This window comes from Macaca thibetana, chromosome X (genome assembly GCF_024542745.1).
Source record: "Macaca thibetana thibetana isolate TM-01 chromosome X, ASM2454274v1, whole genome shotgun sequence".
Taxonomy (NCBI): Eukaryota; Metazoa; Chordata; class Mammalia; order Primates; family Cercopithecidae; genus Macaca; species Macaca thibetana.
The window spans coordinates 147,058,978-147,076,350 of record NC_065598.1 but is presented as its reverse complement, the minus strand read 5'-3'; the positions used below and the strand labels follow the sequence as shown (position 1 = coordinate 147,076,350).

Here is a 17,373-nt window from a genome sequence, read left to right as displayed (position 1 = left end):
CCAAGTCAATCCTAAGCCAAAAGAACAAAGCTGGAGTCATGACGCTACCTGACTTCAAACTATACTACAAGGCTACAGTAACCAAAACAGCATGATACTGGTACCAAAACAGAGATATAGACCAATGGAACAGAACAGAGCCCTCAGAAATAATACCACACATCTGCAACTATCTGATCTTTCACAAACCCAACAAAAACAAGAAATGGAGAAATGATTCCCTATTTAGTAAATGGTTCTAGGAAAACTAGCTAGCCACATGTAGAAAGCTGAAACTGGATCCCTTCCTTACACCTTATGCAAACATTAATTCGAGATGGATTAAAGACTTAAATATTAGACATAAAACCATAAAAACCCTAGAAGAAAACCTAGGCAATACCATTCAGGACATAGGTATGGGCAAGGACTTCATGTTTAAAACACCAAAAGCAATGGCAACAAAAGCCAAAATTGACAAATGGGATCTAATTAAACTAAAGAGCTTCTGCACAGCAAAAGAAACTACCATCAGAGTGAACAGGCAACTTACAGAATGGGAAAAAATTTTTGCAAACTACTCATCTGACAAAGGGCTAATATCCAGAATCTACAAAGAACTCAAACAAATTTACAAGAAAAAACCCCATCAAAAAGTGGGCAAAGGATATGAACAGACACTTCTGAAAAGAAGACATTTATGCAGCCAACAGACACATGAAAAAATGCTCATCGTCACTGGCCATCAGAGAAATGCGAATCAAAACCACAATGAGATACCATCTCACACCAGTTAGAGTGGAGATCACTAAAAAGTCCAGAAACAACATGTGCTGGAGAGGATGTGGAGAACATTTTTAGACTGTTGGTGGGACTGTAAACTAGTTCAACCATTGTGGAAGACAGTGTGGCGATTCCTCAGGGATCTAGAACTAGAAATACCATTTGACCCAGTCATTCCTTTACTGGGGATATACCCAAAGGATTATAAATCATGCTACTATAAAAACACATGCACACATATGTTTATTGGGGCACTATTCACAATAACAAAGACTTGGAACCAACCGAAATGTCCATCAGTGATAGACTGGATTAAGAAAATGTGGCACATATACACCATGGAATACTATGCAGCCATAAAAAAGGATGAGTTCATGTCCTTTGTAGGGACATGGATGAATCTAGAAACCATCATTCTCAGCAAACTATTGCATAGACAAAAAACCAAACACCACATGTTCTCACTCATAGGCGGGAATTGAACAATGAGAACACTTGGACACAGGAAGGGGAACATCACACACCAGGGCCTGTTGTGGGGAGAGGGGAGGGGGAGGGATAGCATTAGGAGATATACCTAATGTAAATGACGAGTTAATGGGTGCAGCACACCAACATGGCACATGTATGCATATGTAACAAACCTACACATTGTGCACATGTACCCTAGAACTTAAAGTATTATAATAATAATTTTAAAAATGGTGCTCCAAGGAAATCCTACTAGCTCTTGGGAGTGAACTTTACTTCCAGTGAGGGGCAATGAACTGGTGAAGAGTCTGCTCTCAAATATTTTATTTCTTCCACACTTGTTACTGATATTTCTTTCTATGAGGTTGGCTATATCTACCCTTTTCCTCATATTATAGAATATTATTTGAAATGGACCTTAGATATCTCTGTGCTGAAACTCTTCATGTTCTAGAGAAATAAACTGAAGCTCAGAGAGTTAAAAGTCTTATTCAAGGTCATAGAGCTTGTCAGTGGCACTGCTAGAGCTTATACTGAGATCTTTTAAAGTCAGATGCAGTGCTTTTCCAATTACATTGTGGGTAAGTATCAGTATAAGTAACCAATAATAAGTGTAGGGAAAAAGCAAAAGGAGAGGTTGGAGGAAGGGAAAATCTAGAACGAGTGAAAGAAAAATGAAATCATTTGAATTGACAATTGAAATATGTTTTGGTGCTTTACGATTTCAATATTAAATGTCAAATTGAGGAATGGGATAAAGATGAAGAAGGTGCAATGCTGATAGTGATGGCACAAGAATCAATGCTTTTGTTGGGCCAGTGAATGGAGTAGAGTCCTCTGAATGGTGTCTACTGTCCAACAACTATATGTGACCTGGGACTGAAATGTTAATTTTGAGACTTCATTAAGAATGAAATACCTGAGAATTTTGGGAAACAGGCAGTGAACTTTGTTCAATCGTACCTTTGTCAGAGTCTAGATTCTAGTAAAACAATAGTGGAGTTAACAAGAACCCACAATGGTAAAGTTGGTGGCAATTGTGGTCTCTTAAATGTTTTAGTAGCTCTTTCTGGTGTTATTTTATCAGCATATGTTGTGTACAGTCCTACACTAAAGTCCTCAACAGAAAAGCAGCTGGCTGGCTGGGCGTGGTGTCTCACACCTGTAATCCCAGCACTTTGGGAAGTCAAGGCAGGAGGATCACTTGAGGTCAGGAGTTCAATACCAGCCTGGCCAACATGGTGAAATCCCTTATCTACTAAAAATACAAAAATAGCTGGGTGTGGTAGTGGGTGCCTGTAATCCCAACTACTTAGGAGGCTGAGGAAGGAGAATGGTTTGTGCCCAGGAAGTGGAGGTTGCAGTGACCTGAGATCATGCCACTGCATTCCAGCCTGGGCAACTGTGTGAAACTCTGTCTCAAAAAAAAAAAAAAAAAAAAAAAAAAAAAAAAAAGAAAGAAAGAAAGAAAGAAAGAAAAGGAAAAGCAGCTAACTATCAATGTTTTGCTTCACATTCCAGGTACTAGACACTAGAGGAAATAGCATATGCAAGCAAAATGCTAAACCCCAAGCCTACCAAATGTCGAAAGGTGTCAGGTTTGCCCAAACAGCCTGCAAAAGTGGGCGTGAGTCAATTGCAGAGCCTAGATTGGAGCGCAGGACTTCTGATACAATCTTTTGTAATTTCTGCTTCCCTAAGCAATCTGTTTATGATTCTTCCAGAGTGTTTATCTGTGATTAATGCTACTGCAAGGGGAAGGGGAAATTAATGAGTACTTATAGTATCTTAGTCTCCAAATATTTCCACTGACAAATGGAAAGGTCATTAACATGAGAACAAAGCACTCTAGATCTTAGATCTACAAGAGCTTGTACATAAGTCACTGTTGTTCACTCCTTAAATCTATGAAGCTAGCCACCTCAGATAGCTAGTCACATGGGAGCTCATTTACAGGTGCCCAGTCCCTCTTCAAGATGAAAAGTGTATGCAATAATGAGCACCTATTCAACAAAATTTCCAGTGATCCGGAGGTGAGAAAACAGGAAAGTCATGACTTTGTTCTCTTGGCCAAAGCCCAAATCCTCAAAACCTCACTATCCTTAGAATGGCATTGTGAGAAACTGAAGAGTCTATCATGACCCATAATGAGATGAAAAGGTGTAATTGAGTTTTGTTCATATCATTTATCTCATATGTCTAATAGAATTGTGACAAACTCTCACCACAAAATGTATTTCAGAGGGTCAGTTAACAAATTGGACCTGAGCCAGAGGAAAAAAATTAATAGGGTTCAGTGAGGGTGCTCAAAGCCATGTCAAAAGAAGGGAGACATTTTTCCAATTCCAAGGTGGCCAAATAGGAGCAGCTCCAGTCTGCAGCTCCCAGCGTGATTGACTCAGAAGATGGGTGATTTCTGCATTTCAAACTGAGGTAACTGGTTCATCTCATTGGGACTGGTTGGACAGTGGGTGCAGCCCACGGAGGGCAAGCAGAAGCAGGGCAGGGCATTGCCTCACTGCGGAAGTGCAAGGGATCAGGGGATTTCCCTTTCCTAGCCAAGGGAAGCCGTGACAGATGGTACCCAGAAAAACGGGACACTTCCACCCAAATACTGCATTTTTCCAGTGGTCTTAGCAAACTGCACACCAGGAGATTATATCCAATGGCTGGCTCGGTGGACCCCATGCCCACAGAGCCTTGCTCACTGCTAGCACAGCAGTCTGAGATTGACCTGTGAGGCAGCAGCCTGGAATGGGGAGGGGCATCGCCATTTGTGAGGCTTGAGTAGGTAAACAAAGCAGCTGGGGAAGCTTGAACTGGACGAGCCCACCGCAGCTCAGCAAGATCAGCTGCCTCTGTAGTCTCCACCTCTAGGCGCAAGGCATAGCTGAACAAAAGGCAGCAGAAACTTCTGCAGACTTAAACGTCCCTGTCTGACAGCCCTGAAGAGAGGAGTGGTTCTCCCAGCATGGTGTTTGAGCTCAGAGAACAGACAGACTGCCTCCTCAAGTGGGTCCCTGACCCCTGTGTAGCCTTACTAGGAGACACCTCCCAATAGGGGCTGACTGACACCTTGTACAGGTGGGTGCCCCTCTGGGATGAAGCTTTCAGAGGAAGGATCAGGCAGCAATATTTACTGTTTTGCAATATTTGCTGTTCTGTAGCCTCCACTGGTGATATCCAGGCAAACAGGGTCTGGAGTGAACGTCCAGCAAACTCCAACAGACCTGCTGCTGAGAGACCTGACTGTTAGAAGGAAAACTAACAAACAGAAAGGAATAGCATCAACATCAACAAAAAGGACATCCACCCCAAAACCCCATCCATAGGTCACCAACATCAAAGACCAAAGGTAGATAAAACCACAAAGATGGGGAGAAACTAGAGCAGAAAAGCTGAAAATTCGAAAAACCAGAAAGCCTCTTCTGCAAAGGATCACAGCTCCTCGCTAGCAATGGAACAAAGCTGGATGGAGAATGACTTTGACGAGTTGATGGAAGTAGGCTTCAGAAGGTCGGTAATAACAAACTTCTCCAACCTAAAGGAGGATGTTTGAACCCATCGTAAGGAAGTTAAAAATCTTGGAAAAAAAAAGATTAGACAAATGGCTAACTAGAATGAATAGTGTAGAGAAGACCTTAAATGACCTGATGGAGCTGAAAACCATGGCACGAGAACTATGTGACATATGCACACACTTCAGTAGCCAATTTGAGCAAGTGGAAGAAAGGGTATCAGTGATTGAAGATCAAATTAATGAAATAAAGCGAGAAGAGAAGTTTACAGAAAAAAAAGAGTAAAAGGAAGCAAACAAAGCCTCCAAGAAATATGGGTCTAGTGAAAAGACCAAATCTCTGTTTGATTAGTGTACCTGAAAGTGATGGGGAGAATGGAATCAACTTGGAAAACACTCTTCAGTATATTATCCAGGAGAACTTCCTCAACCTAGCAAGGCAGGCCAACATTCAAATTCAGGAAATATAGAGAACACCACGAAGATACTCCTCGAGAATAGCAACCCCAAGACACATAGTGGTCAGATTCACCAAGGTTGAAATGAAGGAAAAAATGTAAAGGGCAGACAGAGAGAAAGGTCGGGTTATCCACAAAGGGAAGCCGATCAGACTAACATGGATCTCTTGGCAGAAACTCTACAAGCCAGAAGAGAGTGGGGGCCAATATTCAACATTCTTAAAGAAAAGAATTTCCAACCCAGAATTACATATCTAATCTTCATAAGTCAAGGAGAAATAAAATCCTTTACAGAGAGGCAAATGCTGAGAGATTTTTTTCACCACTAGGCTTGCCTTACAAGAGCTCCTGAAGGAAGCAATAAACATGGAAAGGAACAACTGGTACCAGCCACTGCAAAAACATGCCAAATTGTAAAGACCATCAAAGCTAGGAAGAAACTGCTAATCAACTAATGGGCAAAATAACCAGCTAACATCATAATGACAGGATCAAATTCACACAAACAATATTATCTTTAACTGTAAATGGGCTAAATGCCCCAATTAAAAGACACAGACTGGCAAATTGGAGAAAGAGTCAAAACCCATCAGTGTGCTGTATTCAGGAGACCTATCTCACATGCAGAGACACACATAGACTCAAAATAAAGGGATGGAGGAAGATCTAGCAACCAAATGGAAAACACACACAAAAAAGCAGGGGTTGCAATCCTAGTCTCTGATAAAACAGACTTTAAATCAACAAAGATCAAAAAAGACAAAGAGGGCCATTACGTAATGGTAAAGGGATCAATTCAACAAGAAGAGCTAACTATCCTAAATATATATGCACCTAATACAGGAGCACCCAGATTCTCCTTAGAGACCTACAAAGAGACTTAGACTCCCAAACAATAATAATGGGAGACTTTAACGCCCCACTGTCAACATCAGACAGATCAACGAGACAGAAGGTTAAAAAGGATATCCAGGACTTGAACTCAGCTCTGCACCAAGCAGATCTAATAGACATCCACAGAAATATCCACCCCACATCGACAGAATGTACATTCTTTTCAGCACCACATTGCACTTATGCCAAGATGGACCACATAGTTGGAAGTAAAGCACTCTTCAGCACATGTAAAAGAACAGAAATCACAACAAACTGTCTCTCAGACCACAGTGCAATCAAATTAGAACTCAGGATTAAGAAACTCACTCAAAACCACACAGCTACATAGAACCTGAACAACCTGCTCCTGAATGATTACCGGGTACATAAAGAAATGAAGGCAGAAATAAAGATGTTCTTTGAAACCAATGAGAACAAAGATACAACGTAACAAAATCTCTGGGACACATTTTTTTTTTTTTTTTTGAGATGGAGTCTCGCTCTGTCGCCCAAGCTGGAGTGCAGTGGCGCGATCCTGGCTCACTGCAAGCTCCGCCTCCTGGGTTCACGCCATTCTCCTGCCTCAGCCTCCCGAGTAGCTGGAACTACAGGCGTCCGCCACCGCGCCCGGCTCATTTTTTGTATTTTTTTAGTAGAGATGGGGACACATTTAAAGCAGTGTGCAGAGGGAAACTTATAGCACTAAATGCCCATAAGAGAAAGCAGGAAAGATCTAAAATCAACACCCTAACATCAAATTAAAAGAACTAGAGAAGCAAGAACAAACATACTCAAAAGCTGGCAGAAGGCAAGAAATAACTAAGATCAGAGCAGAACTGAAGGAGATAGAGACACAAAAAAACCCTCCAAAAAATCAATGAATCCAGTGACTGGTTTTCTGAAAAGATCAACAAAATTGATAGACCACTAGCAAGGCTAATAAAGAAGAAAAGAGAGAAGAATCAAATAGATGCAATAAAAAATGATAAAGGGGATATCACCACTGATCCCACAGAAATACAAACTACCATCAAAGAATACTATAAGCACCTCTACGCAAATAAACTAGAAAATCTAGAAGAAATGGATACATTCCTGGACACATACACCCTCCCAAAACTAAACCAGGAAGAAGTTGAATCTCTGAATAGACCAATAACAGGCTCTGAAATTGAGGCAATAATTAATAGCCTACCAACCGAAAAAAGAAGTCCAGGACCAGATGGATTCAGAGCCAAATTCTACCGGAGGTACAAAGAGGAGCTGGTACCATTCCTTTTGAAACTATTCCAATCAATAGAAAAAGAGGGAATCCTTCCTAATTCATTTTATGAAGGCAGCATCATCTTGATATCAAAGCCTGGCAGAGACACAAGAAAAAAAGAGAATTTTAGGCCAATATCCCTGATGAACATTAATGCGAAAGTCCTCCATAAAATACTGGCAAACCAAACCCAGCAGTACATCAAAAAGCTTACCCACCATGATCAAGTCAGCTTCATTCCTGGGATGCAAGGCTCGTTCAACATACACAAATCAATAAACATAATCCATCACATAAACAGAACCAATGACAAAAACCACATGATTATCTCAATAGATGCAGAAAAGGCCTTTGACAAAATTCAACAGCCTTTCATGCTGAAAACTAAATACACTAGGTATTGATGAAATGTATCTCAAAACAATAAGAGCTATTTATGACAAACCCACAGCAAATATCATACTGAATGGGCAAAAACTGGAATTATTCCCTTTGAAAACTGGCACAAGACAGGGATGCCCTCTGCCACCACTCCTGTTCAACATAGTGTTGAAAATTCTGGCCAGGGCAGTCAGGCAAGAGAAAGAAATAAAGGGTATTCAGTTAGGAAAAGAGGAAGCCAAACTGTCCCTGATTGCAGATGACATCATTGTATATTTAGAAAATCCCATCGTCTCAGCCCCAAATCTCCTTAAGCTGATAAGCAACTTCAGCAAAGTCTCAGGATACAAAATCAATGTGCAAAAATCACAAGCATTCTTATACACCAATAGCATTCTTATACACCAATAACAGACAAACAGAGAGTCAAATCATGAGTGAACTCCCATTCACAATTGCTTTGAAGAGAATAAAACACCTAGGAATCCAACTTACAAGGGATGTGAAGGACCTCTTCAAGGAGAATTACAAACCATTGCTCAAAGAAATAAAAGAGGACACAAACAAATGGAAGAACGTTCCATGCTCATGGATAGAAAGAATCAATATCGTGAAAATGGCTATACTGCCCAAAGTAATTTATAGATTCAATGCCATCCCCATCAAGCTACCAATGACTTTCTTCACAGAATTGGAAAAAACTACTTTGCAGTTCATATGGAACCAAAAAAGAGCCTGCATTGCCAAGACAATCCTAAGCCAAAAGAAAAAAGCTGGAGGCATCATACTCCCTGACTTGAAACTATACTACAAGGCTACAGTAATCAAAACAGCATGGTACTGGTATCAAAACAGATATGTAGACCATGGAACAGAGCAGAGGCCTTAGAAATAACACCACACATCAGAAACCATCTGATCTTTGACAAACCTGACAAAAACAAGTAATGGGGAGAGAATTCCCTATTTAATAAATGGTTCTGGGAAAACTGGCTAGTGATATGTAGAAAGCTGAAATTGGATCCCTTCCTTACCCCTTATACAAAAACTAATTCAAGATTGATTAAAGACTTAAATGTTAGACCTAAAATCGTAAAAACCCTAGAAGAAAACCTAGGCAATACCATTCAGGACATAGGCATGGACAAGGACTTCATGACTAAAACACCAAAAGCAATGGCAAAATAGAAAAATGGGATCTAATTTAACTAAAGAGCTTCTGCACAGCAAAATAAACTACCATCAGAGTGAACAGGCAACCTACAGAATGGGAGAAAATTTTTGCAATCTACCCATCTGACAAAGGGCTGATATCCAGAATCTACAAAGAACTTAAACAAATTTACAAGAAAAACACAAACAACCCCATCAAAAAGTGGGCAAAGGATATGAACATACACTTCACAAAAGAAGACATTTATACAGCCAACAGACACATGAAAAAAATGCTCATCATCACTGGTCATCAGAGAAATGCAAATCAAAACCACAATGAGATACCATCTCACACCAGTTAGAATGGTGATCATTAAAAAGGAAAGAACAGATACTGGAGAGGATGTGGAGAAATAGGAATGCTTTTACATTGTTGATGGGAGTGTAAACTAGTTCAATCATTGTGAAAGACAGTGTGGGATTCCTCAAGGATCTAGGACTGGATATACCATTTGACCTAGCGATCCCATTACTGGGTATATACCCAAAGGATTATAAATCATGTTATTATAAAGAAACATGCACACATATGTTTATTGTGGCACTATTCACAATAACAAAGACTTGGAACCTACCCAAATGTCCACCAATGAAGGACTGGATTGAGAAAATGTGGTGTATATACACCATGGAATACGATGCAACCATAAAAAAGGATGAGTTCATGTTCTTTGCGGGAATATGGATGCAGCCGGAAACTATCATTCTTGGCAAACTATCACAAGGGCAGAAAACCAAACACCGCATGTTCTCACTCATAGGTGGGAATTGAACAATGAGAACACTTGGACACAGGGCCTGGCATGGGGTGGGGGCAGGGGGAGGGATAGCATTAGGAGAAATACCTAATGTAAATGACGAGTTAATTTGTGCAGCAAACCAACATGGCACATGTGTGCCTATGGAACAAACCTGCACATTGTGCACATGTATCCTGGAACTTAAAGTATAATTTAAAAAGAAAGAAAGAAAAAATACAAGGTGAGCCAAAAAAAAGAGAAGGGAGACATAATCAATATAATTTGGGACATTTAGTATGGAGAGAAACAAGAAGAGCAGACAGGGGAACAAGGATCATTTTCTTTAAATCTCTGAAGCTCTTAAGTAGTACCATTCAGGACATAGGCATGGGCAAAGACTTCATGTCTAAAACACCAAAAGCAACGGCAGCAAAAGCCAAAATTGACAAATGGGATCTCATTAAACTAAAGAGCTTCTGCACAGCAAAAGAAACTACCATCAGAGTGAACAGGCAACCTACAGAATGGGAGAAAATTTTTGCAATCTACTCATCTGACAAAGGGCTAATATCCAGAACCTACAAAGAACTCAAACAAATTTACAAGAAAAAAACAAACAACCCCATCAAAAAGTGGGCAAAGGATATGAACAGACATTTCTCAAAAGAAGACATTCATACAGCCAACAGACACATGAAAAAATGCTCATCATCACTGGCCATCAGAGAAATGCAAATCAAAACCACAATGAGATACCATCTCACACCAGTTAGAATGGCGATCATTAAAAAGTCAGGAAACAACAGGTGCTGGAGAGGATGTGGAGAAATAGGAACACTTTTACACTGTTGGTGGGATTGTAAACTAGTTCAACCATTATGGAAAACAGTATGGCGATTCCTCAAGGATCTAGAACTAGATGTACCATATGACCCAGCCATCCCATTACTGGGTATATACCCAAAGGATTATAAATTATGCTGCTATAAAGACACATGCACACGTATGTTTATTGCAGCACTATTCACAATAGCAAAGACTTGGAATCAACCCAAATGTCCATCAGTGACAGACTGGATTAAGAAAATGTGGCACATATACACCATGGAATACTATGCAGCCATCAAAAAGGATGAGTTTGTGTCCTTTGTAGGGACTTGGATGCAGCTGGAATCCATCATTCTTAGCAAACTATCACAAGAACAGAAAACCAAACACCGCATGTTCTCACTCATAGGTGGGAACTGAACAATGAGATCACTCGGACTCAGGAAGGGGAACATCACACACCGGGGCCTATCATGGGGAGGGGGGATGGGGGAGGGATTGCATTGGGAGTTATACCTGATGTAAATGACGAGTTGATGGGTGCAGCACAGCAACATGGCACAAGTATACATATGTAACAAACCTGCACGTTATGCACATGTACCCTACAACTTAAAGTATAATAATAATAAATAAATTTAAAAAAAAATTAAAAAAAAAAATCTTAAAGGGAACAGAAGGCAGACTTTGTTGTGTGGGTCCAAAGGGTAGCACTAAGATAAATGTGCATGTTTGTGCTGGGGTGGAGCAGCTAGAAATGGAAAACATATTATGAGCAATATACTCAACATAAATACAGTGATCACTTGCTGATCGGCTCATCTTTATTTATTATTTCAGATTAGCAGCAAGCAGAAGTACTATAGGATCTGGCAAATGAGTTCCCTACCAATGGGAGTCCTACTGAGGTTTAAGGGTGTGTGTGATCATGTATATGTGTACATTATGCATATATGTGCAGACCACTTAAGGATCATCCAAGCACTTCCAATACTGCAGTAAATTTGCAAAAGGAAAAAATAATTGTATTCACCTTTTGTTTCAGAAGATAACATTGGAAGGAAATTAAATCCCTGAAGCAAACAAAGAAAGAGCCAAGAAGCAACTGTAAACAGTTCTATAAAAAGAGAAGAAAAATTCCTTCTTATCTTCCATTAATTAATATTTCATATTTGTCTCTATTAAGAATTCTGTCAACAGAGGCTAGACTCTGTATATTGTGGCCCTCATGAGTTTCAGTTTAATTCACTGGCCTTTACACTTAATCAAATGAAATGGGAAACTCCTAGTCATTCCTTCACATAGAGGAGCTGAAGTGGTGAGTGGATACTGTCTTCAGTGTCTAGGACCCAGGACCTTAGACATCTGTGTGAGTTCTACCCGTTTGGCCTTATGGGTGGCTCATGTGATCTAGTTTCAGAAATAGTATTAAGCAGCAGCATTAGCTAACATGTACTAAACACTGAATCTGTTCTAACTACTGGTCTAAATACTATCTCCTTAAATTCTCAGAGCAATTCTGAAGTATCATTATCTCAGTTTTCCAGAAGAAACAGGTACAAAGGCACACAAAGAGCAGTGGCAGAGCCTAAATCCAAACTTAGTCATGATTTTAACTACTATATCATATTTCATCAGGGTTCTTCTCCATGTGTTGTCAGGTGCCTTGCCCCAAGACAACTCGATTTCTTAGCCAGAAAATGGGGCTAGACATCAAGGCCTAGTGGTCCCCATGTAGAACACTGGAGTCATGTCAAATATCCCTGCTTTTGCCTGGGCTTGGAGTAGAGGCCGATGGATGGTAACATAAATTCAGAGCCCTCTCTCACTTATGATACCAGGATGCAGTAACAATCCCTTTTCCACACCTGACTGAATGAAGGATTTCTGGTTGATGCAAATCTGGTGCCATTCTTATTTCTAACCTGTTCGCTTTCATTGAAAAGGCAAACATTGATTGTTAGGAAAGAAACAGTGTGGGGAACAGCAGGAAAATAATGTTGGGAAGTTTGGTCTAGTAGGTAGCTGGTCTGGTACACTGAACACCAAATCCCTTCTTCCTCCATTTCTATCCCATTTGGAAAGAGTCTGACGGGTAAGAAAATTGGAATAGAGGAAGTGGTGTTGAATGAAGAGGAGAGGAAAGAAGGATGGAAGAGAAAAAAGAAATAGAAGAAAGGTACTTAGAAGAGGATTGGAGGAGGCAATATAGATAGAAGACCTTCCTTGGTCACTTTAGAGTTAAGATTGCCATCAAGCCATCCTATCCAATAACTCTTGAGTCCCACCATAACCAGTGTATTTGTCTGTTCTCACACTGCTATGAAGAAATACCCGAGACTGGGTAGTTTTTTTTTTTTTAATTTTTTTTTTAGCAAAGATTTAATCTTTTTTTCCTATTATACTTTAAGTTCTAGGGTACATGTGCACAACGTGCAGGTTTGTTACATATGTATACATGTGCCATGTTGGTGTGCTGCACCCATCAACTCATCAGCACCTATCAACTCGTCATTTACATCAGTTATAACTCCCAATGCCATCCCTCCCCCCTCCCACCTCCCCATAATAGGCCCCGGTGTGTGATGTTCCCCTTCCCATGTCCAAGTGATCTCATTGTTCAATTCTCACCTATGAGTGAGAAGATGCGGTGTTTGGTTTTCTGTTCTTGCGAAAGTTTGCTGAGAATGATGGTTTCCAGCTGCACCCATGTCCCTACAAAGGACACAAACTCATCCTTTTTCATGGCTGCATAGTATTCCATGGTGTATATGTGCCACATTTTCTTAATCCAGTCTGTCACTGATGGACATTTGGGTTGATTCCAAGTCTTTGCTATTGTGAATAGTGCCACAATAAACATATGTGTGCATGTGTCTTTATAGCAGCATGATTTCTAATCCTTTGGGTATATACCCAGTAATGTGATGGCTGGGTCATATGGTATTTCTAGTTCTAGATCCTTGAGGAATCGCCATACTGTTTTCCACAATGGTTGAACTAGTTTACAATCCCACCAACAGTGTAAAAGTGTTCCTATTTCTCCACATCCTCTCCAGCACCTGTTGTTTCCTGACTTTTTAATGATTGCCATTCTAACTGGTGTGAGATGGTATCTCACTGTGGTTTTGATTTGCATTTCTCTGATGGCCAGTGATGACAAGCATTTTTTCATGTGAGACTGGGTAATTTATAAAGAAAATAGGTTTAATTGTCTCACAGCTTTGCATGGCTTGGGAGACCTCAAGAAACTTACAATCATGGTGGAAGGCACCTCTTCACAGGGCAACAGGAGAGAGAATGAGTGCCAGCAGGGGAAATGCCAGACACTTATAAAACCATCAAATATTATGAGATTCACTCATTATCATGAGAACAGCATGGGGAAAACCACCCTCACGATTCAATTACCACCACCTGGTCCTGCCTTGACACATGGGAATTATGGGGATTACAATTCAAGGTGAGATTTGGAGGGGGACACAGAGTCAAACCATATAACCTATAAATTTTATAGACTTTCCCTACTATCTCTCTTCTTATCTGTAGGATGTTGGAAGTCTGCATGACTATCTTACAATTTTACAACCATATTGATGTAGAAAGTTATTCTGTATCAGCAATGTTTTTGCCTGAAATATTGGATTCAAATATAATGGTGGTTTCTTCCATTAATGAATGTATTTTGTTTTATGTATTTGGGGATAGGACAATTGGAGGTCATTATGTCACACAGTAGGTATAGGGCCTTTGCTTCTTTAGCCAATGAGCCTGGAAATGTGTCTGAAGGGAGAAACCTTAAGGGAGCATATTCTGGGTTCTGAAGTTTTGTCTCTTCTCCTTCAAGTACAGAAATAGCTCCAAAGAATCCTCTGCTCTTGATGAGACCCCAGCTATTTAAAACACAGTTCTAGTTTCAGAGACATGTTATTTTCTGATTAAACTTGGGAGTAAATTGTGTCTTTTGGTGAATTGATTATAGTGTTGATTATTATTAAATGATACTCATAGTCTCTTCTCAAAATGGGAATGTTTATGGATGAATGTATTGGCCTTAAGTATATTGAACACATAAATGCCTGAGTAGGGGCACAATATATTAAGCCTAAGGAATGGTTCTGGAAAGTGGGAAATCAACGAGAGCTAAAATACATTTGGGCCAAAACTCAGGTCTGGATGAGTACAGCTAATATGATACAGATGGAGTAGATGTGTTCCCTACCTTTCTGTGAAAGAAAAGAAATAGCACCATAAACTGCAGTAGCCAGCTCTATTATAGACATACATCAAGTCTTGTGTAGGCTTTACTCCTGTTAACTGTGTTACTAGTGTGCTCAATTCAGGTCAGCTGTGGTGGGCTGGAGTGAGACTTGTTTGGTTTACTGTAATCTTGAGGTGTCTGGTAGGCTGAAATGGGCTTTGCAAGGCTGGGATAGCCTGCCTTATCTCATGCTCCATTTGAGGTATGCAGGAATGGGTAGGCTAACTGGGCTGCAGTGGGGGTAAATAGGGCTGAAAGAAGCAGGAAAAGAGAAACTCAGTAGTGGAAAAACTTCACTTCTCTGGGTAACTGCTGTTCTGGATGTTTTTGTCTCCCCACAATCTGTATGCTGCAATTTATGTGATAGTACTAAGAGTTGAGGCCTTTAGAAGGTGATTAGGTCAGGAGGGCTCCACCCTCATGATTGGTATTAGTGCTCTTATAAAAGAAGCTTGAGCAAGCTCCCTAGCCCCTTCCATCATGTGAGGACATGGAAGTCACCATCTATGAGGAATGGACCCTCACCAGACACTGAATCTGCTGGTGCCTTGATAGAAGACTTCCCAGACTCCAGAACTGTGAGCAATGAATTTATGTTCTTTATAAATTACCCAGTCTGAGGTATTTTGTTGTAACAGCCTGAATGGACTAAGACAGTATTAATTTCCAATTTGGCAAATATGCGATGTGTGATGAGATTAATCCATTCATGTAAAACTTGATGTTTAATGAGCACCATCTGAGTAATAAACCTTTCAGAAGTTCTTGGGTTAGGTGGGAAGATTGACAAGTAAAACAAATGGTTACAGTGAAGGAAAATCAATGCAAAGAGTGTATCAAATGATATCAATTATCTCCAAATATGGGACACTTAACCCCCCAAAAGATTATTTCTCAGTCATGCAAAGTCTATTGTGGATCCAGGCAACTCTCCAGGGCAGTGGGTCCTCCATATATTAGCTCATCATTCCAGACTTTTTCAGTTTTATTGTAGCACCACATCAATGTGTGTTTTTATGATCATCATGGCATGGAGGGTCTTGCATTAGACATTAATTGTTCCAGCCATGAGACACACATATTACTTTCTCCCACAGCCAGAACCATTCCTATTGCCCCTCTCTACTTTAAAAAGGCAGGGGAGTGGAAGCACAATCATCCTATCTTCCTAGAAGTGGAAGAGTGTTGGATATTGCAACATTTGTAACCTACTACAGGTAAGGGTAAGCCCAGTGAGAGAGCTCCTGTGAATGTCAGGGATCTCTAAGGGCCCTATCTAAACTTTGTTGTTTTGGTATTCTGCTGTCATTTTCAATGATATCTAAAGGGATAGACTTTGAATCTGTACCCAGCATGTTCCCTGTGAAGAGATAGCACAGATGAGAAGTTTTTGAGGGGTTTTCCTTTCTCAGAAGGAGTAAGTTGGCTGTCATTCAGAGTACTGCACTGGACTCTCTCTGAGCTAAGACAAAAACCTTTCCTGACACTCTGCTTTTCTACTTTCTTTCACGCAGATGCAGTGACTGAAGTGAAGACTGACATCTACGTGACCAGTTTTGGCCCTGTGTCAGACACTGACATGGTAAGTTCTTGCAAAGTTAAATGTAAAAGAGGATGCACTAGACCAAAGAAAATAAATTGGAGCTTTCCTAAGGCAGGGCCTTGTAGCTATATTCTAAGGAGTAGTCTTTTCTCATACGAATTTCCTACCCTCGCCACCCTACATTTAGCCAAATCCATCTTTGCCCTGCTCTCCTCACCTATTCACATGTAATATATACAACCCTTTCAGGGGTGCCCTTATCTTTCTCCCACGACACATCGTTCAAAACTTGGTTTGGCTCCCTATCCTCAATTAAACCTTCCCTGACTTCTCCCTTCACACTCTGCTGGCACCACACATACTGGTACAGATAGGTCATATTAGGAGAGAATTGTGGTGGGGATTCTCAGTAAAGCAGCTTAGTAAAACAGACTTTCAAGAAGTCTGTTCCTTGCAACTGGGCTTCATCCACTAGGGACATGGACTGGCCAAAATGATACAAATAGTTTGGAGAAAGAATCTAAATCACTTCTGGAAACTATTCTTTGTACAGATTTGGGCATGGAGAGAGTTTCACTGCAGACTCAAAAAGGGACAGGGCAGGGCACAGCAGAGCTAGCAAAAGGTGGCCCCTTTTCTCACCATTATCCATTGTCTTCAAAACAAAGAATACAGTGGAGAGTTGAAGCAGAAGGCCCCACTCAAATAGATAACCTATCAATATATAGTGAGTATCAAATATTCAACTGAATAATTATGATTTAGAGACACAAAGAAGCTATTATCTGCTTTGTATACCTGGCCATTATTAGATGCTCAATAAGTTTTTGTTGAATGACTGACTTTGTGTTGCAAATAAAAATCCTAGTATCAGGGAAAATATATTTGAAGATAATGAAATGCCTATGTTCACTACTTAGAGTTTTTTCTGTATGTCTATTTTCAGTGGAACGACTACTTGGCAGGGGACAAAGCTTCTTTCCACCTGTTGGACTAACACAAACAGTTGTATAGGGAAGTGGTAGAGGTTTTCTTATAGGTAATGCAGAGCCATTGG

At 40.3% G+C, this 17,373-nt stretch overlaps 1 protein-coding gene across 2 annotated transcripts in view; it reads left to right on the top strand.

The window, feature by feature from the left end:
• GABRA3 (gamma-aminobutyric acid type A receptor subunit alpha3) overlaps positions 1 to 17,373 on the top strand; it is a 290,138-nt gene that overhangs the window by 153,378 nt on the left and 119,387 nt on the right. For both annotated transcript variants that reach the window (XM_050775341.1, XM_050775342.1), the window contains exon 4: positions 16,288 to 16,355. In XM_050775341.1, coding sequence (XP_050631298.1) covers positions 16,288 to 16,355 — 68 coding nt within the window. The remainder of the gene's footprint in view (positions 1 to 16,287; positions 16,356 to 17,373) is intronic.